The 24,382-nt window shown below is 44.9% G+C and overlaps 1 protein-coding gene across 13 annotated transcripts in view; it reads right to left on the bottom strand.

Moving 5' to 3' along the window:
• Positions 1-24,382, bottom strand: part of AUTS2 (activator of transcription and developmental regulator AUTS2) — a 1,193,236-nt gene that overhangs the window by 26,170 nt on the left and 1,142,684 nt on the right. For 6 of the 13 annotated variants that reach the window (XM_055114462.2, XM_055114459.2, XM_034964278.3 and 3 more), the window contains 3 exons: positions 3,504-3,975; positions 1,839-2,092; positions 500-741 (listed from right to left, as the gene is read on the bottom strand). In XM_055114462.2, the coding sequence (XP_054970437.1) occupies positions 500-741; positions 1,839-2,092; positions 3,504-3,975 (968 nt within the window). The remainder of the gene's footprint in view (positions 1-499; positions 742-1,838; positions 2,093-3,503; positions 3,976-24,382) is intronic. The other 7 variants (XM_034964279.3, XM_055114460.2, XM_034964277.4 and 4 more) reach the window with 3 other exon arrangements.

Here is a 24,382-nt window from a genome sequence, read left to right on the forward strand (position 1 = left end):
ACAAGAAATATAACACCTCCAACAAAGTGGGTTTAGGGAAGCCATCGGAATGCACAGGTGGCACCCAATGCAGTCCCAGCCTCCTGGCAGAGGTCTCTCTCCCTTCTCTTCTCTCTTCTTCACCCCCATTACCCTGCAAGAATGTATGTGCTAGCACTTGATGCAAAGCACAAGCAGGTGCATTTTCTGTCCGGTGACAGTCCCCCGGGAAGTTCAAGAAAACAAAACAACCCTTTAAGAAGTTAGCCATCAACACTGGACATGACTGTTTTGAGGGCAGATGGAATCATTTCCGCCCGCAGTGCTGGATACAACTGCCTAGAAAGAAGTTCCTACTTTAGGCCTCTGAAGTCAGAGCTGCCTGAGGCAGGGCACTAGGACACATTCCCTTCTCTCCAGCCAACAGCCGTCACTCCCCATTCGATCTCTGGTGGCCCTGCTGCCCAGCCCGGTCCCACGTGCTGCATAAAGAAAAGAGTCGTGCTCTACTTATCCTCACATTTCTGCCTGGGGTACGCACCATGGGAGGTGCTGGCGTCGGCATGATGGCGGTGGGTGGGATGGCGTGGGGGAACGGCGTGAAGGTGTGCTGGTGCGTGTGCTGGTGGGTGTGCTGGTGCTGGTGCTGGTGCTGATGGAACTCGGTCCGCAGGTAGGGCGGAGGGCCCAGGGAAGCCCCGCGGTCAGCACTCTGAGAGGCCAAAAAACGAGTGTTCAGTTCCTGTCGCAAGATGTCTTGCTCTGGAAGAGAAGAAGAGGGAGACGATGACACCTTTTCCTTCAGAAAAGGACATCGGACTGCCTTCCTGTGGAGGGATACGGGGCTGATGACACAGTGGCAGGGGTGACAGGGTGTGGCTGGGCCCTGAGATAAATGGGGGCAATCAAGGAAGCAGACGAGACCAAGGCCTGGTCGCACCCTGTCTCCCTGTTCTCTAGCTGGTCTCCCAGCTTTCGGGGACAGGCAGTCTATCAATTTGGGGAACAAACTCCAGGCCAAACGCCAAAGTCCGATTTCAAGCTGTCACCACTGGCTGAGTGACCCTGGGCATGGCAAATAACCCATCTGAGGGCCAGTTTTCCCATCTCCAAGAGGGGGACAATAATATTGCCTAACTCATGGGTTTGATTTCTGAGGGTTAAAGCAATTTGCACATGTGACAGTGATAGCACACTAATAAATGTCAGCTGTTCACACGGCAGGGCTCGCATGTCCTCTTCAAGTGTCAATTACTGCTATATGGCTCTCTGTATTGGCGGCATAACATGGCTACACTGGACCAAAACTGGGACACTTGACCTGATTAGCACAGGTGAGGAGACAAGGACCCTGTGTCTAACATGAGGTCTGCCCTTAAAATTCTGGGATATATTGTCACAAAGAGTGTGTCATCTCCTCCCAAGGAGACAGGAGAAGGCCCTGCCCTGCCCAATGAAAAGAAACCCCTTAAACCAGGACACAATCTAAGATCCTGGAGCGAGACAGACATGGGCTTGGGGACGCTTCCATCGCCCTCAGGGGAGCCCAGACGACACAGGACACACTACCTGGGTCTGGCCACTCAGTGGCTGAATTTAGCTGGAAATGCCTCCTAACTCCAAACAAACCCACTCTCTTCGGGCAGTGTCTGATTCACAGGGGCTGAGCTAGCTTAGTATGGGTGCTGACAGGTATTTTTGCTGGACCTCAGGCCAGAGAGCGTTTGAGGAAGATTACAGTAAGGAAGGAAAAAATTGTAGGCAAATGCAACCTTGCAATCGGGACAACATAGGTAGGGTGAGGTCACAGTGAGGGGCGGTGGGGGTCGGGGTCACGAGCACAGGCCCCTCCGTCCTACCTGAGTAAGTGCTCCCGGCCGGGTGTCCGGCCACCTGCAGACTTCCTGATGTCAGTGGTGGTGGAGGAGGCAGAGCAGTGGGAGGGGCAAACATATTGGGGTGATGTGAGTGTGCGGGGGGCTGGAGGGTGGGTGTGAAGCTGTGCAGGGGGCTGTGGTTGGGCAGGGAGAGGGGGAACGGGGAGGCAGAGGGGTGGTGGGAGATGTGAGGTGGGGCGGGCTGAGTCTTCGCTGGAGTGCTGCTTCTGCTGCTGCTATCGGAACAAGAAAAAAAAAGAAAAGAAAAAAATAAAAAAAGGTAAGCAATGTATTCTCTTTAAAAGAATCCTACCTCCTTCCCCTAAACCCTCAACACAGTCTCTCTTGCCCCTTCCTCTTTACAGATCCTCCCTGTACGCGCACACTTTCTGAAATCACAACTCCTGCAAACTTTCCCATCGCTACTGCAGACAGAGCAAACCGAAACTGCTGCTTCAGGGCTGTGGGGCATCTTGGTGTCGAGACAGCTCATTCTGCCTAAACCTCAGGGCCTCTCTCGCTCCTGTGGCCAGATTCTCATCAATGCCCCTAGAAAATCCCCAGCCTTCCATCCTCCACTAGCTACATCTCCTATAAAGCAACGGTTAACAAAAAGGAATAAAAAAAGCGATGATCTGAGTTCCCCCCATCTGTCTTGTTACCTCTTAAATGAAGACACACAAAGAAGAGGTGAAACCCAGGTGCCTGGGTTCTCACATCACTTTATGGTCTGGAGGCCACAGAAACGGCCGAGGGGGCAGAAGCCGGGCCCGGCTCCTTGGGGAAGGAAGAAACCTGCCTCCCAAAGACTGTGCTTTCCCCTCTTAGGAAAAAGCAAGGCCCGGAACCACCAAAGCCACCAGGTTTTCAAAAGGAAAACAGTAACAAAGACACAGCCTCAGGAGCTGTGCCGGGTTAGAATTATAGCCCCCGGGGCACCAGGGCTTGGCTCTACTTGGTGCTGCACACTGGGTTTCTGCCTCTCTTTTCTTTGCTGTGTTCCTCTGTGCTGCTTTTTAGACGTTTCTTTGTAACTTGGCAAAAACAAGACAGAGGAGAGCCTGGATTTCCATACAGAAATTTCTCACTTTCTCTAAATGCAGCTTGTTTTGTTTCTTCCCTACTTCTCTGACCCACATAGGAGGAAGTAAATCAGAATGAAAAAAAAAAAAAAATCCTTAAGCTGGAATACTCATCAGGTCCCAATCTTCCTGCCTTTGGAGCTGCAGGGAGACGAGTTTTCTTTAACACTTCTTCCATCAGAGGCAAAGAGCCTCTCTTGAAAGGATCTGCTCACACTGCGTGGCCTCTGATATGCCCCAGGCTTCGACTCCCTGCCTCCCACGGCTGCTGGGTCTCCCTGGCCCAGGGCTTTCCAAGCCTTCCTCTCCTTCCGCCTCCACTCTCGAGTGCCCATAACTATTTTACTTCTTTACAATGTCCTCACCACCCACCCATCCCAACCTGTCCTTTCCCAAGAGACCCGAGTCTCACCCAACAGCCCCATTCTTGTCTCTAGTCTCAGAGAAAAGGATGATGTTTCCAACAAGGAAACCTCAGTCTCCCTAGGGATCCCTCCCCGACTCCCACCCACCTGATCCCCAGGGAGAGGGCAAAAGTCAGGCCAAAGAAGAGCAGGCCACTCACCTTAAACTGTTGAGGCTTAGGCTACTGCTGTTGTAGGCTGACAATGGCTGGGAGAGGCTCTGAGCAGAGGGGTGGGCCTGCACAGGTGGGAGGTTCTGATGGAGCAGCTGGGTGGGGGACTGTGGCCTGGGTGGCCTCTGCACCTGAGGCTGCGGGGCGGGCTGGAGCTGGGCCTCAGGAGGGCCCTGCGGTGGCTGTGTACTCAGAGGTGGGGGTTGAGGTGGGGCCTCTGTGCGCTGCACCAAGTCAGGGTCCGGAGAAGGAGCTCGGAGTTGGGGCTCCGTCTGGGGCTGGGGTATTGGCTGTGCGACCTGAGGGCAGGGGTCTTTAAGCACCACAGGCTCAAAGATTGGTTCTTTGCAACAGTCCTGGCTCTTCTCCTGGCTTCTCTCTAGACCTGATATCTTGGGGACAATCGGCCCTGCATCCTGGCTGTCATGTTCTGGTAGCGTGCCAACACCTAACTCCGGATCTGCATGGGAGAGAGCAAAGACAAAACCACAGGCAATGACATGTGAGTGTGGGGTAAGGAGGGAAAGCAAACTCCAAGGCTATCACACAACTCCAGCAACAGGACCTGGCACCAACCCTCCTGGCTTGGGTCCTTGTCTCCACCACCTGCGGGGGTATGCGCCCACAGCAAATGGGGTCAATGGTGGTCAGAGAAAGATGCAGGAACAGCCTTTGCCCATGGGGAGCAATGACCCTGGGGGTGTGGGAGGGGAGAGAGAGGCCAACTGGCCAGAGGAGACTGCATTCAACAAAGCAGCCTAGCGCCAGGCATAGGGGCTCACACCTGTAATCTCAACACTTTGAGAGGCCGAGTTGGAAGGATTGCTTGAGCCCAGGAGTTCGAGACCAGCCTGGGCAACATAGCAAGACCCTGACTCTACAAAAAAAAAAAAATTAGCCAGGTGTGGTGGTGTGTGCTACAGTCCAAGCTACTCGGGAGGCTGAGGTAGAAGGATCGCTTGAGCCCAGGAGTTCAAGAGCACCCTGGGCAACGTAGCGAGACTCCGTCTCCATATGAGAAAAAACAGCAGCCTAGACTACATTCTGAAAATGAATGTTTTCCTTAATCTCCAGAAAGTCTTTTATGGCATCACAATTAAGAAACAATAGTTGACAAGTTGATTTTTCCCTTTTAAAACAAACACATTTGTTGAACATACAAAAGAGAAGTGTTTTCAATAGCAAATGAGTCAAACATTATTTAACATCACACGGATGTTTTTTCTTGGCCTTCCCTTCCTCCTCACTTTCCATTTTGACCAAAGGGACACACTTGACATTTACAGATAATTTTTTGTTTAGCAAGTGCTCAACTTCCAAGTCAAAAGGCAGGTCTCTTAATGCCCGTCACCTGATCCCGGCAACTTCTGAGATCAAAGGTGCAAACGGGAACTGAAATAAAGTTTCCCGTCAACTACACTTGCTAGAGCTTTTAAGAAAGTCCCCTTGGACCACATGGGGGTCCCCACTCAACCAAGTTAAAGGGGTGCTGGACATTGAGACTAACCTTGGATATTAAATTTAAGTGAAATTCTACAATCGTGAAAGAAATACAGAAAATAGCTGCTCCTGTATGGATGTAAAAGATGTACTCCCTCCAAAGGTCAAAAGATCTCCCTCCAAAGGTCAAAAGATCTCCCTCCAAAGGTCAAAAGGGCCACATTTAGTAGAATGGCTTGATTACCCCATAAGCCAAACTCCATAAAAATCTCAAAACAGAATAACGAAAGACCAGTAGGGCACTCAATAGAAAAGAATGGCCCCATTTGGGAGTAAGTACTTTTGTATACAACTGGGGGAAAATTATCCTTCCCATATTTTTGTGCTGAAAAGATGCATCCTTTTATTACTACACAATTTCGAAAGAGAAAAAGAATAGATGACAACATCCTTTGAAATGAAGGTGTTTTGCAGGCATTCTTAAATGAACTGCCCTGGGCGTTAACTTTCTCCTCTTACCTCATTGTATCAAACGGGAAAAGTATGTGGTATTCTTGTTGGTTCTATGTATTTCTGGGGTTTTCTGTTTTTTGTTTTAGAGGTGGGGTCTCCCCAGGTTGTTTAGGCTGGACTGTACTGGATATTTACAGGTGTAATCACAGCACACTACAGCTCCAACTCCTGGGCTCAAGTGATCCTCCTGCCTCAGCCTCCTGGGTAGCCAGGATTAGAGGTGCCTGCACTGTGCCCGGCTTACATATTTCTGTTTACGTAATGTTGTATATACACACTTGTTTGCCATTATTCCTTGGAATTCTCATCAAAGCGATTCATTATTTTCAATGTTCTTTTGGTAACACAGATCAAACCGATAACATGCACAAAAGCAAAAACAAAACTTGGGTTTATAAACAAAGCACATTTTTGGCTAACAGAACTTGGCTATCTTCAGGTCTCTCCAAACAGCCTGGAACAATAACACCAGCGAGATGGGAAGAAAGCTGCCTTCTTCACATGCTTCAGAGGTATGAAAAGACCGAGCACTTGGCAAAGCGCTGATGAAAAGTAACTCTGGACTTCCGACATTTCTGTCCAGTGCTGTCTTATCAACCTTTCTGGGAAGATTTTTGCTTAGGATAAAGCTGAAATTGAAAGGCTTCTCAAAACCTTTGTTCCTAACTTCAGGGCTGAAGGGGCACCCCAAGCCCTTGCTGTGGATAGGTCCCTATCCAGCTAGCAAAGCTCCTGGATCCAATGAGGAAGGAAGGCCCTTTATTCAGAGATGTCACAGTTAGGGATCCAGCTCTGTGTCTCTCCATGTGTCTTCACAAAATTTCCCATATTTTTCTTTCACAGGATTTTCCCACAGCAAGCTATTATCAAAGGCATTGAAAAATCACGTGCTTCATATGCATGATCCAGGCCTGTGAGTCAGGTCTGGGACAGAAAGTAAGAACAGCCCAGAAATCCTAACAGCACAGAACAGAGGAGGGGTTTCACCCAGTGAGAAGTTCTCGGTACATGAGCAGGACTCTTCTCACACTGACAGCTAATTTAGGATTTTTATGCTCGGTACAATGGCAGAAACACTTTTTAAAAATCTTTTTGTAGGCCGGGTGCGGTGGCTCACGCCTGTAATCCCAGCACTTTGGGAGGCCAAGGCGGGCAGATCACGAGGTCAGGAGATCGAGACCATCCTGGCTAACACGGTGAAACCCCGCCTCTACTAAAAACACAAAAAATTAGCCGGGCGTGGTGGCGGGTGCCTGTAGTCCCAGCTACTCGGGAGGCTGAGGCAGGAGAATGGCGTGAACCTGGGAGGCAGAGGTTGCAGTGAGCTGAGATCACATCACTGCACTCCAGCCTAGGCGACAGTGTGAGACTCCGTCTCAAAAAAAAAAAATCTTTTTGTATTACTCTGTTTTCTCCAGACTGGGCTGGTGAAGACATCAATAAATACTTTCTATCTTGGTAAGTATACATTCAAATTCCCTCCAAAAATCAGCTTCCTTTTCCAAAGGACACCACTCAGAGTATATCATTCACACTTACTTATGCTGGTAAGGAGGCACATCAGAGACACATAAGGGAGTACTACAGATATCTAGCTTGACTCTGTTTACCTCCTTGTTCTTGAACGAGCCTCAAGAATTTGGATAACACAGCCAAGCTTGCAGATGGCATCCTGCAGGCGTGGGCTCGCTTCCCAAGGCCCCGGAAAGGCCACTGGAGTTGACTTTCTTGTCTCCTCTGTTGCCTCACTGTCTCAATCTCAACCTAACCACAGCTAGAACATGAGGAGTGGTGCCAAGGCTGTGGCCGTCAGCACCATCTCCAACAAGCTACCAGAGATGAAGGGAAGACCCCAACCTCTCCAGGGAACCCTGCAAATCTGTACGGCACTCCTTTAACTTTAATGCATGTTCAAATCACCTGAACATCTGATTAGAATCCCCATCCAGATTCCACAGCTCTGGGATGCGGCTCTAGATTCTGCCTTTCTGAGGATCTTCTAGGTAAGGCTGAGGCTGCTGATGTGAGGATCACATTTTGAGTAGCAGGATCTAATCTAACACTCTCTGACCAGATAGGGAATATGCCCAGAGAAGTGAAGGAACTTGCTTGCTGGAAGTCACGTCCTTGTTTTGTAAACCAGAAGGCTTGAGTTCCAGTCCCAACTCTGCCAACACCAACTGCCTTTTCTCCAATCTATACTATGCTACCTCCTAAAAAGCAGAAGTCTCAAAGCAAAGCAGGTAATGATAAATCCAGGATTCAGTTAAAATATTTAAGTACATCAGACTTAAAGTGTAGAGGGTTAGTAAAGCTACAAAGAGTTGCTGTAACACTGCACTTCAGCCAGCCCTGAAAGCAATCAGTCCATCGTTGCTCTGGTACTGCAACCTATAAACAAAGCAGTGATGAGTTTGAGCTGGTAAGAACTTCGGGGGCTGAAACAGTTTTATGACTCCCCATTTACAAGAGTCTCTTGAGGCACAGGTTAGGCGTCAGGCATTTTTGTGGCTAATCGGTAATGCATTTCCTCTTCCTTTCAATTATTCAATAAATGTATCTTCCCAGTTAAGCTTTTCCATCTTGACAGTCAATTTGTCTTACTGTACTTCTCCAAAATTGGCAGGAACACATTTTAAGAAATCGCTTGGTATTGCACTGCATACTCTGAATTTGCCAAAGGATAAAGGAAAGAATGCAAGTTGCTGAATTTGAAAGACATAAGAATGTACAAATTGAGTAGTCTTATTTAAATGTTGTATTCATTACATTTTGGGGTTTAAAAATCTCTCTTCTTGTGATTATAAAAATAGTTCATCATGCTTATACTAAAATACATGCAAATTCAAATTACACTGCGTACTTTACGGTAAAAAGGGTGAGTTTATTGCATGTAAATTGTACCTCAATAAACAAACTTCAAGAGATTAGGAAAAATTGGTTTCATTTTGATATAGGTTTGATACAAGTTGCCTGGGGAAAATGGGCCCTTTTTTTGTACTTTACTAGTAGAATGCAAACTCTACAACCTCTGTGGAGGTTTAGCAAAATAACAAATGGAGTTCCCTTGGTGTGGTGTGTTAAGGATTTAGTCTACAGACACGACGAAATAGTACCATGGTTTGAATACCAAGTTTGGAAGCCACCTAACCATTAGGAGACTGGTTACATATGTTTGCAGATCCACACAATGGAACACCTTGCAGCTGTAAAAAAGAATGCCGAATGTACAACGTAGAGCATTTACCATCTTTTGTGGAAAATGGAGGGAAATAATATATATATTCATCTTATTTTACGTACAAAGAAGCCGTGTGGCTGGGCGCAGCGGCTCACGCCTGTAATCCTAGCACTTTGGGAGGCCGAGGCAGGTGGATCACTTCAGGTCAGAAGTTCAACACCAGCCTGGCCAACATGGTGAAACTCCATCTCTGCTAAAAATACAAAAATTAGCCAGGTGTGGTGGTGTCTGCCTGTGATCCCAGCTACTTGGGAAACTGAGGCAGGAGAATCACTTGAACCCGGGAGGCGGAGGTTGCAGTGAGCTGAGACTGCACTACTTACGCTCAAGCCTGAGTGACAGAGCAAGACCCTGTTTCCAAAAAAAAAAAAAAAAAAAAAAAGAAGCCATGGAAGAATACTCAAGAAAACAGTAACAGTGACTACCTGTTTGGGGGCTTGGGAGGAGTGAGAACTGGATAGACAGGGAACTGGGGTGTGTGTGTGTGTGTGTGTATATATGTATAAAAAAATAAGAAAATGTAATCTGTGAATGTGTAATAAATTTGAAAATAAAATGGATTTTATGAAAAAATATAAGTTACTAAAATTGACTTAAAAACCCAACCGGATCATCAAAATAAAAGGAAAAAGTACTCAATAATCCAAACCTTCACCTCCCCTCCCAAAAGGTATCTGTTTCACAGACAATGTTGGCCAAACCTTTAAGAAACAAATTATTCCTGTCAACTAAATTGAAAACCAACAGCAAATATTATACAACAAAAGAAAGAGGAAAAACTGTTTACAAAAAATATAATTACCTAGCTGGAAAACAGAGGCAACCAGCTGAGAAAATATTAGAACTAATAAGAGAGTGCAACGAGATATCCAAATAAAGAAAAACCACAACCAACCTCAGCTTTTCTATACACCAGCAACAGTCAGAAAATGAAGTTTAGAAAGGATCCACTTCATAATAACAAAAACCATAACACCTGGGAATGAACCTAACAAGAAAATTACAGGGCTTGTAAACCTTCAGAAATGGCTTCTCCCACAAAATTGCTTTTTTCAAAGTGTTTTTCAGTGCAAAAAAATGCGAACTAAGTCAGTCACGTAATAGATAGTTCCCATTGGAGGATACTACTCCCTATGGGAAGAGATGGAAATTTGTGGGAGTGTGTGGCTATCACTATGACTGCAGGTCACTGGTGGCTCTTAGGGATGTCTGATTTACTGCAACATGAGCAGCAACCCCACACGACAATATCTCAATGCACTTCCTAAATTCCACCCGACATTTGTGCTGCTGAAAACCCTAGAACCTACCACCTCTGTTTTTGTATATAAACACAAAGTAATTTTTTGCATGGGTTTTAATATACGCTGATTCTTCCAGGAATGCAGGGACTGTACTTGGTTATATCTGGGTCATATGCAAGGGTTGATGGCTATTTGGGAAAATCATGACACAATGGTAAGGCTGCTACAGGTATCTGAATCTCCATGACCATGTATTTGTGTGAGTCTGCATTTGTAGTAGAAGTATTTAGATACCATTCTAGATATAAAGTCAAACATTGTCTTCTAATATAAACAAGCATTTACATACTTAAACGTATGTTATTATAAATGACTTGGTTTCCATTTATTTCTCCTTTATATTTTTATTAGGGCTTTATATATACTTTCAAATTATGTATGTAGATGGGTACATTAAGTATCTATTTCATTCCAGAAAGTAAAAAATGAATGCGCTATAAAATATTTCTTATACTGGGTCTGGAAGGGTTGAGATTCGGTATATTCTGATGAACTCCTACACTTCTAGAAATCCAATGACTTACTGCACAAATGCAGTAACAACCTCCTAGGATGGTTGTGGAAATAAATTAGGCCATGTAAAGTGCTTTCCACAATGCACAACACATAGTAAGTAAGTAATCAATCAATATTCCCAAAACTATTGTGAAGAAGTATTTAATGTCACAGAAAATATCTCATGACAAAATTGCCATTAAATAAAGTGCACTATTATCAGTGTGATCTCAATAGTGAAAACTACGTGTGTAAATGTATACAAGTATGCACAGAAAAGAGACTGGAAAGATAAACATTAATTGCAGTCCCATCACCCAGAAATAAACATTGACTTTAATTCTCATATTGTGCTTTTAACTTTCAAAATTGAGGAGGAGGAGGAGGAAAAGTGCAAAACAAATGAATATTATAGAAAATTTGGAAAGTTAAGAAAAGCACAATATAAAAATTAAAGTCAATGTTTACTTTGTTATTAAACAAAGCGAATAATTATATGCAGTTATTAAATAATAGTATTATTTACTGTAATTAGTAAAGTATACTTACTAAATTTTTATTAAAGTAAATAAGAGTATTATTATTGTTAAAGTAAAAAAAGAGATGCTATATTTTAAAATTAACTATTTTTGCGGACAATACACCTCTACCATTAAAATAAGCCAACTGAGAAAGTGATCGTCAAGTCTTTTTAAATTGCCTTACCTACTGAATTTTTTTTTGAGATGGAGTCTCACTCTGTCGCCCAGGGTGGAGTGCAGTGGCATAATCTGGGCTCACTGCAGCCTCCGCCTCACCTCCCAGGTTCAACTGATTCTCCTGACAACCTTCCGAGTAGCTGGGATTACAGGGGCCTGCCATCATGCCCAGCTAATTTTTGTGTTTTTAGTAGAGATGGGGTTTCACCATGTTGGCCAGGCTGGTCTTGAACTCCTGACCTCAAGTGATCCACCCCCGCCTCGGCCTCCCAAAGTGCTGGGATTACAGGCGTGAGCCACCATGCCTGGACTATTGAATAGATTTTTTAAAAATCTCTTCACCAAGAGGACAGATAAATATTTGACTCTGTGTATGGTGCATGGTTTTAATTTTTAAAAATATGGTGCATGTGTTTAAAAAAAAAAAAAAGTTAAAAGGGTCTCGCTCTGTCGCCCACGCTGGAGTGATCATAGCCCATTGCAGCCTCAAACTCACATGGTGAAGTGATCCTCCCCACTCAGTCTCCTGAGGAGATGGGACTACAGGCACACATCAGGACATGGTGCATATTAAACCTTCTACCTATTCTTCAGAATTTCTAACTGGTTCTAACTGGGTATTATTTGGACAGAAAGGAAATGGTGAATATTATTGATGAAGGAGGAGGAGGAGTACAAAACAAAAACAAAAATACACAAAAAACCAACTCTCCCAAAGTACAGCTTCTGCACTTCTGGTCTTCACATCTTCATACTCTGCTACGAAGTCTCCTAACAGGACTTACTAACTACAAGGTCATTACCGCAGCAAACCTGAAGGAGCTTCCAAAGGCATCAAGAAAACTATGTGGGGGGCACTAGCTCCTAGGACATCCATCCGTCCATGCATCATCCATTCATCCGTATCTTTTTGAATATCTAATCCTTATGACTTAGAAAGAGACATGTCCTATTTTTATTATTCCATCTTCTAGTTAGCTTCTCTCGTTACTGTCCAAATGACAAAGCCACAAAAAGCACACCACACAGAAAGACTACAGATCACAGTCAAATAAGAAAAATAACCCAGACTTTAAAGTGCGAACATTAATAAGGGACTGAAATGTTTAAACACTGGGAATCCCAGAGACATATGGAAATATCAAATTTCTGTGAATCAACATGCAATTACCTCAAGCTGGTAGCAATGTCTATCTTATTTTATTTTTTTGGACACAGTCTCACTCTGTTGCCCAGGCTGGGATGCAGTGGTGCAATCACAGCAGACTGCAGCCTCGACTCCCTGGACTCAAATGATCCTCCCACCTTAGTCTCCAAGTAGCTGGGAGGCTGAGGCATGTGCCACCATGCTGGTTAATTGTTTATATTTTGTAGAAATGAGGTCTCACCATGTTGCACAGGCTGGTCTTTAACTTGTAGGCTCAAGCAATCCTCCCGCCTAGGCCTCTCAAAGTGCTGGGATTATAGGTGTGAGCCACCCTGCCCAATCAATGTTCATTTTTATTTTATTTTTTTATTTTATTATTTTACTTATTTTATTTTATTTTATTTGTTTTATTTTATTCTATTTTGAGACAGAGTCTCACTCTGTCGCCCAGGCTGGAGTGCAGCGGCACGATCTCGGCTCACTGTAAGCTCCGCTTCCCGGGTTCACGCCATTCTCTTGCCTCAGCCTCCCCAGTAGCTGGGACTACAGGCACCCGCCACCACGCCTGGCTGATTTTTTTTTTTTGTATTTTTAATAGAGACGGGGTTTCACCGTGTTAGCCAGGATGGTCTCGATCTCCTGACCTCGTGATCCACCCGCCTCGGCCTCCCAAAGTGCTGGGATTACAGGCGTGAGCCACCACGCCCGGCCAATGTTCATTATTTAATTACCTTCACCTGTCTATTCTGTTGCCTCAAACAAAATCTCTTTTTAAGCAAAGACTGCGTATTGTATATACGTATTAAAACCCCAACCGCACTACTGAGTTAATTTAGCAATACTTTAAATTCCCCCTGCTAAGTTTTGATTGTATCTCCAAAATTCTACATTCAGTGATGTTTTGCAGAAAAATGTCCACTTTCTCTAACATACACTTCACTTTATTTTCCTCCTCTCCCTCTTTTCTTCAAATCATTAAGCAGAGACCAGTTTGTTCCATTAGAAGATTCAATTACTTGAACGAATGGAAGGATGACATTCAGTCTTGCAGCTCTTCTTCTTGGTCACTGAAACTGTACAAATAAATTGAGGAAAACCCACTGTTTGTTCAAGGCAAATTAATTTTCAAACACTGCAAGAGTGGAAGATCAGGGGGAATGATGGGTGCTTGGCAGGGCTCGAAGAGATTCTATTTTGTGCTTGTCATGTTGTGTAAACATTAATTACCATCTGGGAGGCTGAGCTGTGGGCTGTAGTCTGTATCACAAACCTCTGAGGGCCTTCAGGGTTCCTATTAAAAGCAAAATCCTAAATAGGAAAAAATAGCCATTGCATCTGCCAAAACACCAGCAGCCCACTGGGAGAGCTGTGTGGAGTCCAGTGGATTAGAGGCTGCTGTTATCAGAGAAGCTAGTTCGGCTATCATCTAGTTGAGCAGATTAACCCTGATAGGGGTTAATCTGCTAGGGATTAAAGGAAAAGCAACACACTGCAGTTGAGTGTACTTAAACTTGTTTCAAGTTTATTGCTCCTAAACCCCACACCAAAACATATCAATCCTGATGCATATGCCCACATTCCTGATGCCTTAAAACCAAAACATCTGCCTTCAAGGGGGGTGTATCAACCACAATCTTGACTGTGGAGACCACGGGTTCTCTGAATCATGGCTTTGGCCTACAGAATGAAGAGCTTTTAGGGTCAACCTGGACTTGCAAACATTTTGTTTATTTTGCAGTCTCAAGCAAACAGAGCCACAAAGGACTATGTAATCAAATGACCAACATTAGAATGAGAGAAATAGGTTGTGATCTATTGGGGGTGGGTATGGCATCCTTAAAAAGTCTTTAGAAACTCAACAATGTCAAGGTCACATATAATCCATGTGATTGTCACTTCATATGGGGGAAATCTCATTTGTATTACCCTGCCTCATGTGCCTATCTTTGTGTTAGGCCCTGTTCAGGACAAATGAAAAAAATAGGGAAATGGTAGTCAAAGAACCTGTGGTCCTGATCTTTCGTTTTTGTTTTCTGTAAGGCTCACAGATAAGCTTAGATAATCAGACTTAATGATGATATCCTATATCTTATTCTGAGTTATCAATGGTAAGGCATTTATATCTATAACACGTTCCCATTGCACCGACCCCAAGGGTCTTAGGCCAATATCAACTGAATCCTGTGATGTGATATGTGGAGACCTGACAGGAGAAATAAGGTATGAAGGATGCAATCTCCAGTCACTTTGAAGAACACAGAAAAACTCCAAATATTGGTTTCGGAGAAAGCTTTTAAAGACACGGCCCCACTTTTTGTTTGTTTGCTTGTATCCTCCTGCCAGCCTCAATATTTATTAGCTGCTTCCTCTGGATAAGATCACCTCCTGCTTGCTTTCCATTCCCAGTGCAGCCTTCCTGCTACCCCCAGACTCCTTCCGCGATTCTTAGCTGTCCTGGCCTGTCCACCCCTGCCTGGCTGTTAACTAAGTGCTCACATGACACTGTGTACTATGCACATACACACACCCAAGCACAGCCACCCTTAAAACCAGTGTATGCAGGCCAGGTGTGGCAGCTTATACCTGTAATTCCAGAACTTTGGGAGGCCAAGGCCAGTGGATCACTTGAGGTCCGGAGTTCAAGACCACCCTGGCCAGCATGGTGAAACTCTGTCTCTACTAAAAAAAAACAAAAATTAGGTGGTGTGGTGTCACGTGCCTGCAATCCCAGCTACTCAGGAGGCTGAGGCAGGAGAATCGCTTGACCCCAGGAGGCGGAGGTTGCAGTGAGCCGAGATCGTCCCACTGCACTCCGGCCTTGGCAACAGAGTGAGATTCTGTCACAAAAAACTAGTGTATGCTCAATACTTAAACACGGTACTTCTGTGTCTGTGACACAGGTGTAGGAGATCCTAACAAGGCAAGGTTCTAAAAGGACTTTCAAACAAACATGTATGGATTTGCACCACACAGCACGCCTACTCTGAGTAAAGATGAAATTGAAGGACAAGGCTATCATTGACCTAAAAGCCACAGCACACATTCCTTAGGCGGGAAGACAGTGGGGAAAATGTTAGCTTATTTTGGAAATTTTCCCAAGGGTGAGACCAAGGCACTGAATAGGAATAATTTTAGATGTTTGGTGTAAAAAAATTAAAAAGATAGTCTTCCCAGTATCTAACCATCCTGCTTTTCACATTAAGGTGAATAAAATAAAGATACAGGCAGCCCTGCTTCCAGTATTTACATTACTAAATATTGTGTGGAAGGCAAAGCCACGAGGCTCACAGATGGGGTGCATTATAGATCTGACACCTTCCTTCCTACTGCTGCCCTCTGCTAACCCTAACACCTTCATCCGAGAAGCTGATGTCCACACCCCAAATGGGCCATAACCATGAGGCTAATCCAGCCCTGGTCACCATCTGAAGCACACATTCTGTGTTGCAATGCACCCCTGTCATTTTACCTGTTAATGTCATCAACGATTTTGGGGTGATTTGCATGTCTTTTGATAACAGAGACATCAACATGTCTGTGATATAATGGGGCCATGGAACAAGGCATTTAGCTAATAACTTTCACACTCTTAAAAAGTCAGTGTGCCCATTAAGTTTGGCTAATGGTTGGGTCTAGGGTAAGCCCTAGTTTCGAGTTTCAACACTTATGACTTTACCAAAGATGATTTTCTCAAGGATGAAGTAAAGCCACTAGCAGCAAAGACCGACTTACATACTGTCCATCATCTACCATCTTCCTGCTTTGCATCTGATGATTGTATTTCATCTGATTTGGGGCACACATTGGACAATCACTGAGACCCATTTAGAAAAGAGGCTGGGTATGCATGCCAAGAGGCAAAGTAGGAATTTCCATCTGTTGGACGGGTGTGGTGGCTCACGCCTGTAATCCCAGCACTTTGGGAGGCCAAAGTGGGCGGATCACTTGAGCCCAGGAGTTTGAGACCAGCCTAGGCAACATGGCAAAACCCTGTCTCTACAAAAAAATACAAAAGTTATCCGGGCATGGTGGCGTTTGCCTGTAGTCCCAGCTACTCAGGAGGCTGAGGTGGGAGGAACACCTGAGCCTGGGAGGTAGAGGCTGCAGTGAGCTGTAATCGTGCCACTGCACTCCAGCATGGAAAACAGAGTGAGACCCTGTTTAAAAAAAAAAAAGACTTTCCATCTGTCGAGTTTATCCTAGGCTTTTTCTTAGCTCTGGCCCTACACACACATACTCTCCGCACCCGAGTCACCTGTACCATGCAATATCCCTGTGCCCACTTCCTATTCCTCCAGATTACCCTCTCATCAGGGTCCAGGTAGCCAAAGAAAGGCTCCAAGTTACCCTAGTAGAAAGAAGTGTCTGTGATATCTTATGGCAGTGACTGTTTCATTCTGTTCTGCAGGGGAGGGACCACAGACACCCAGGCATGTGGACCACTCTGACCCTAAGCTCATCTTTTGCCAATATCACTGCAGAGCAGGAGGGTGATTAATTTCCACCAGCAGTCTCAGCGACCTCAGTCAAGTTTTCCACCAAGTTCACACAGCTGTCACTTGGAGTGTAGTGTAGGTGGAAGCTCTTCTATTCCTTTAGAGCTTTATCAAATATCCTAAAAGCAATCACTGTTTTCCCAGTATCATTCTTGTCCTATAGGCAACAGTTCACTGAGAAGCAGGCTTTGCCTTGGGTAATATCTACTATCCTTTGGCGATGACTGCTCTGTCAGCATTCAGACATGCCTGTTTGTACTCCTGAGGACAGAAGACAAAACTTCTCCTCAAGTCTGTTCACACAACCTGCTATGGCCCAGGGGACCTGGGTGCTGCCAACCCCCTGCAATCTCCCTGACTAGCTTATGCGTGAGCACCAGAGATGCTGCTAAAATGAATCCATGAAAGTAGCTTTCTGGCTATCACACAGCCCTTAATTCTTTAAGTTAGAGGAGGAGGAGCAGGGAAAAGAGGACTTTGACATTTTTTTCTAAGTAAGTTTTGATCTTTCTGGTCCCAAACAATCTACCAGCTCACACTATGACTTTGATGTATGCTACAGCCTCACTATTCCCAGTGTGGTCCACGGCCCAGCAACCCTAGCATCATCCAGGAGCTTGTTAGGACGGTACATTCGCGGACCCCCCTCCCCACGCCGCCCCGCCCCGCCCCGCCCCGCCCCATGCACATTCAAGTTTGCACAGAGCTGTTCTACAGCACTGCTGGGAGGGTTAAAGAGCCTCAGCAAGCCCCACTGCTGAGGGAGGCTGTCCATAAGGCTGCGGATCCTTCTCTGTCTCTGCTTCCCACGACCCAACCTTAGAAATTCTTTCCTTCATTCCTTCCTAGGGTGGGTCCTCTACCGACATGTAGGTTGGACAGGATGCGGTGGTGGGAGGCAGTGGTGATGTTCACCAGATTAGGAGCTACCCCCAAAAACAACATATTCATGAAAGCCAGCAACAGGGAGCTCCTGTTTGAGGCACTGTTTCCAGTCCGGCTCTATGCAGATTCACTGGACCATGCAGAAAAGGGAGTTCCAGAGCCTTGCCCCAAGTACAACTGTGAGCACCTTCAAGGACCTGATGCTTCTCACACTGAAGAGGAAGCAGATTGATTGGAAATGGCATCATGGACAGAACCGGGACCAAACAATGCATATTGCAGAAGAAAATTTTCAAGTGAAATGGACTAGGCTGCCTCACAGGAGAACAAACTGCCTTTAGGGGAAGCATTCAAGAGAATGCTGAACACCCATGAAAGAACCATGAGGTGTTACCCATGGAGTGGAATGGGCACTGGGCTACAGGGCCTCTGAGAGTCCCAAATGCTGGTAGCACCCTCAGAAGAACACTGCTTCTTTATCCTCCTTCACCTTTCCAGAACGCGGTCTTTTAAAATATCTCACTGGTAGGTTCATGAACACTATTCTCCTTGATTTGCAGAAATTTTGATAAATGCTACATCCTACGTAGCTGTAAATGAAGAATCTCCACACCAAATGATTTTCATCTATAATAATCTTTAGGAATAGAAGAAATAAATCTACTTATCCCCAGCCATGATGGCTGCAAAGCTGAAAGAGGTTTTTACAAAGGGGGTGACGGGGAGCATTCTGCTGTTCCCTATATTTGAAGAGATGTATCTTTTTTAAAGGACAAGTCTATCAACCTTTACATTGATTTTCTATAAAACATCCATGTAATAAATACTTTGTAGGAAAATAAAATCTTTTGCCATTATTTCATCACTTGCCATTACTTCATTTCATTATCCTTAATTTGTCATCAATAAAGGAAAAACGTTCAAATATAAACTTTGAAGCTACATACCTATAAGGTTTAGAAAGCAGTGAGGATGGTGATAATAGCCTGTTAGAAATGAGCTCTCTGGGCCGGGCGCGGTGGCTCATGCCTGTAATCCTAGCACTTTGGGAGGCTGAGACGGGCGGATCACGAGGTCAGGAGATTGAGACCATCCTTGCTAACATGGTGAAACCCCATCTCTACTAAAAAAAAAAAAAAAAAAATTGGCTGGGCGTGGTGGCAGGTGCCTATAGTCCCAGCTACTGGGGAGGCTGAGGCAGGAGAATGGCGTGAACCCAGAAGGCGGAGCTTGCAGTGAGCCGAGATCGCGCCACTGCACTCCAGCCTGGGCGACAGAGCGAGACTCTGTCTCAAAAACAAAAATAAATAAAATAAAATAAAATAAAGAAATGAGCTCGCTGGGCTGGGCGCAGTGGCTCACGCCTGTAATCCCAACACTTGGGGAGGCTGAGGCGGGCGGATCACCTGAGGTCAAGAGTTCAAGACCAGCCTGACCAATACAGCGAAACCCCATCTCTACTACAAAACAAAAACAAAAACAAAACAAAACATAGCCAGGTGTGGTGGTGGGCTCCTGTAATCCCAGCTACTGAGGAGGCTGAGGCAGCAAAATCACTTGTACCCGGGAGGTGGAGGCCGCAGTGAGCTGAGATTGCGCCATTGCATTCTAGCCTGGGCGACAGAGTGAGACTCCGTCTCAAAAATAAATAATAAATAGATGAGCTCTCTGCTGGAGTCACCTTTCACATCTGAAATGCTACAAAGTAGCCTCTAGAAAGAGACAGTGGGAAGTTTTACCTGACCTTGGATACAGCTGGAGTAAGTCACCAATACACTAGTGCTGCTTACCACTCACAATTATAATCCTGGAAGGGAAATGCTCTCAGACAACCAAGTTGATGCTTCGGAAATGCATGTCAGAATGACTTCTACTTTCCTGCAATCACCTGAACTTTATCTTCAGAGATGCTTTCAAAAAAGAAGGCAGAAGGTAATACGGCCTTCATTTGTTTCTTCTTCAAGAAGCAGCTACACAAATTAACCTAAATGGCCTTGTTGCCTGAGGGCCTTGTCTACCTGGCTGTCCTACCATTACCTCCAGCTCAACAGGACGAAAATCACACCCACCCCCTTCCACTCCCACTCTGTCCTGTCCCCATCATCTAAGCTCAGAAACACAGCATCCATTGTTTTCATTCCCCCAATATTAGCCGGTGGCTCATGGGTAAATTATTGCTTATGTGACACTATTTAAAACAAAATAATGGTTAACAGAATCCACTGTCCGCCAGCACCCTGAGTGAGCTCTTAAAATGTAAATCGATCATGCTGACAATAATCACTACTTATAACAACACTGGTACTCCCCGTGTTCACAAAAGCTGGTTTAAAGCTCTCCAGTGGCTTCTCATCACAGACAGAATCCCTCCCAACTCCTCATCAAGGCCTGCCCCCCTCTCCCTCTCCTTCAGCCACCGTCCAGTGCGCCAAGATCCTGCGCTCTCCCCTTTCCCACGCAGATGCACTTTCGAATCCCATCTTTCAGCCTCACGGTTAACCCCTATCCAGTCTCACAGCCCCTGCTAGCCATCTGCTCTGATGAACTTCTAGTCTACACTTAATGTCCTTGGTATTAGCAAGCAATACATTATGTTTCTTATAGAATAAATTATATTTTATTATACAAGATTAAATATGTTCACATTTGAATGACAATAAAACTTAATCCTAGGCCAGGCGTGGTGGCTCACTCCTGTAATCCCAGCACTTTGGGAGGCCGAGGTGGGCGGATCACCTGAGGTCCGGAGTTCGAGATCAGTCTGACCAACATGGTGAAACCCCGTCTCTACTGAAAATACAAAAATTAGCCCAGCCTGGTGGCAGCCACCTGTAATTCCAGCTACTCAGGAGGCTGAGGCAGGAGAATCGCTTGAACCGGGAGGCGGAAGTGGCAGCGAGCTGAGATTGTGCCACCACACTCCAGCCTGAGTGACAGAGTGAGACTCTGTCTCAAAATAACAACAACAACAACAAAAAACTTTACTGCTCTTCATATTTTAAAACATACAACTTTTTTGAGGAATGATTTCTTTCAATCTTTGCCTTTACTTCGATTCTGCACACAATGCCTTCCATAGAGTGAGCACTTGATAAATCGTTGATTTCTTTAACCACATAATAATTTACAAAATCTAAGCAAGTTCCTTTATAACTGCAATTCAAAAGGAAAAAAATCATAATGAGAAAAATACTCAATAAACAATTACATGTTAAGCCAGAAAAATCATGTCTCTCTGGAGTTGTTTCCATAATTGGACATCATACTGCAATAAAATAATAGTATATAACGCAAGCAAATGTGAAATAATTGGAAGCCATTATGAAGTTTAAGGAACTATTTTCAATATATAATAAAACTAATGTTCTATTTTAAATCATAAAAGATTCTAATAGCTTGGTTATTTTTGTATAACAAAAAGAGCAATCAAAAGCAAATAATGTTAAAGGCGAGCAATGTTAATAATCAAAGGTGGGCGAAGCCTCCAGGTATACGCCTGTGGTCTGCACGCTCCTTCTATAGCAGTCAACACTCTTTATGAGGACAAACACACTTTTATGTGCATAGAAAGAAAAAAATAAGAAAATATAAACAGCTGCTACCCTGGGAATTGTTATGAGGAGCTGTCAGAGGATTCATATTTTCAGCCTTCTATAGTATTTAAATTTTCAACAGAACACTGGCTTTAAATCCGGAAACCTGATACAAAGTCAAACAACTGCGCAGTCAGCAGGTAACTTAAAACACTCATTATAAGCAAACCAAAGTACAAATCTTTTTAAAATTAGCCAACGAGAACTGCTAAAAACTAAATAGAAAAATTAAATGGAAATGAAACACTGAGGAGCAGTGAATGCTGGAAGAAATGATGCCCGAATGACTAAGCTCAAAGTACATGGGGCTGGGGAGAGAGAAACAGGGTTTTGTCTTGACACAATAAAAATCTCCGTAATGACAGTGAAATACAATCGGGATACAAACATATCAAACTGGGAGATGATACAATACAGAAACGTATAATAAGGACTTTTCTCAAATGCAGAGGGTAAGAGTCAATTTTTTAAAACTGCAAAAAAAAAATTGCTAATTATTAATATAATACTGAAATCACCATTTTCCGGAGGAGAGCCTGCAATGCATCACTGCAATGGAACTGGAGGGGCGATGATGAAAAGGTGGCCAGGCCACATCAACTCCAGAGCACCTGGAAGGGTGATCTGGAAGAAACCGTCCCCTGCTCCTTTGCCTGCTCATGAGCACATAAGCACCCTGTACACATGAGAGAGGTACAAGCTCCTCCCATGGGAGGAAAGCAGTATTCTGAAGATGATGACTGCCAAGGGGGGCTCACGTGTCAGTCAGGCCCTCCAACTGTACAAAGACACAAAGACACTGTCAGAGGCAAAATGACAGGATCTAGAAGCTCTTGCTGCTCTTGCCACCTCGAATATGTCACCTGTCTGCACGGAGCCTCGCTCATCGGTCTGACAACGGCATGCGCCCGGCAGCCAGGCGGCACTGAAGGCTGGCTTACTGTTCCCCGGGTTCACAAAATCAATACAGACTGACTTTATTTGAATTGTGCCTGTTCCTTATATGTCCTCCTCGTCAAGGCACCGTGGAAGGCTTTTAGTCCTGAATAAGCAGAACTGAAGGACATTCTGAAACCCTGACCTTAAAGACAGGAGAGGGCGGCCTAGAAAAAGCAAGATGAAACAGAGGGCATTCAGCTAATGGCCCCAAACCGAGGATGTGCTTGCCCGTGACATTGGTGGCCTCAGGGGGCCACTGAAAAGAGGAGCGCATCTACCTCACCGCAGACAAATGGCCTCATGTCACTCACCCTTGGAAAACCCATTGTTAATGAGTGACGTTGGCTATATTTCTTCAGATCCTGATTTATTCAGATCTAGACAGTACTTTCAACACCACACTTGGACAAACGATTGCAGTTGAAATTTGGTGTTTTCAAATCCAAACATCCCCCGAGGAAAAATAAAACCTGTTTCCCAGGAACTTTTTGGACTCAGTCAGAAAAGTGAGAACAATATGAAAATGTTTTTGCCAACACTCGGGGCTGGAAATACATGAGTTGGATAGCCTCTCTTACAAAACAGGGGCTGGGGCGGGGGTGGGGGGAGATTATCCCTCCATCCACACTTTAACCATCCCTTCCTGCTTTTCGAAAATGCAGCAAATTCTTTGCTTCAAGTTCCTATACCCTAGAAATGATGATTGCTCCCAGGCAAAGTGACCATGGCCAATGGGTCATGAGGACCCCAGTCAAAACTATGGGCCTGGCACAAAAGTGCACTTCAGGCACACATTTCAAATCTGTCAATGCTGGGAGGAAGCAGATGTAAACAAAATAAGACCCACCAACTGGAAAAGAGAGCATGCCCTGACTAGAGGCAATGACATCTTAATCCTCCAGAAGGCACCACAAATCCCACAGACATAACCAAGGATGTTTCCCCCTCAAAACCCCAGATCAATGCACGACAAATGCTTAAATCTTTTTGGGTACAAAGAAACAGAATTTTCTGTCTGACCTAACAAACGTGAATTTATAAAGCACAGAGTCTGAGGAATAGCCACTTTGGTGAGTTTGTGTCATACTAGTTTTTTTTTTTTTTTTGAGACAGAGTCTCCCTCTGTCAGCCAGGCTGGAGTACAGTGGCGCAATCTCGGCTCACTGCAACCTCTGCCTCCCAAGTTCAAGTGATTCTCCTGCCTCAGCCTCCCAAGTAGTTTGGACTACAGGTGCGTGTCACCACGCCCGGCTAATTTTTGTATTTCTTGGTAGAGATGGGGTTTCATCATGTTGGCCATGTTGGTCTTGAACTCCTGGCCTCATGTGATCCGCCCACCTCAGCCTCCCAAAGTGCTGGGATTACAGGTGTGTGCCACAGTGTCTGGCCCAGATTTCTTAAAGAAACAAAAATAAAACAAGGGGAAGCTTATTATCAGTAGTAACTGAATTGGTGAAACTCCCTTACTAAACAGACTAAAAAGCTGAAATAATATGAGTTTAGATTTCCTCCTAAATGCACAGATTTTATGTCCTTCTATGATACAATTTTGCGAGGCAACATATTATAGTTTCAAAATTAACTGGATTCAAGTTCTGGCTTTACCACTGGATAAGTGACTGTGCATGTAACACTCCACTTCGCAGAGCCTTGGTTTCTTCATCTGAAAAAGAGAGAAGTTTGGGCTTCCTGATATCTGTGGTCCTTTCCAGTTCTAAGAGTCTCCGATTCTATTGGCATTAGTCTATTTTCAGTTAAAGCCATCATCAAATCACACACATGTAAATGATATGAGGTGAAATTCCACTTTTTGAGATGGAGTTTCGCTCCTGTTGCCCAGGCTGGAGTGCAAGGGCGCGATCTCGGCTCACTGCAACCTCTGCCTCCCGGGTTCAAGCTATTCTCCTGCCTCACCCTCCTGAGTAGCTGGGATTACAGGCATGCGCCACCACGCCAGGCTAATTTTGTATTTTTAGTAGAGATGGGGTTTCTCCATGTTGGTCAGGCTGGTCTTGAACTCCTGACCTCAGGTGATCCACTCACCTCGGCCTCCCAAAGTGTTGAGATTACAGGTGTGTGCCACCGTGCCTGGCTGAAATTTCACTTTTAAATCAGA

The sequence above is a fragment of the Pan paniscus genome, chromosome 6, assembly GCF_029289425.2.
Source record: "Pan paniscus chromosome 6, NHGRI_mPanPan1-v2.0_pri, whole genome shotgun sequence".
NCBI classification, from domain to species: Eukaryota; Metazoa; Chordata; class Mammalia; order Primates; family Hominidae; genus Pan; species Pan paniscus.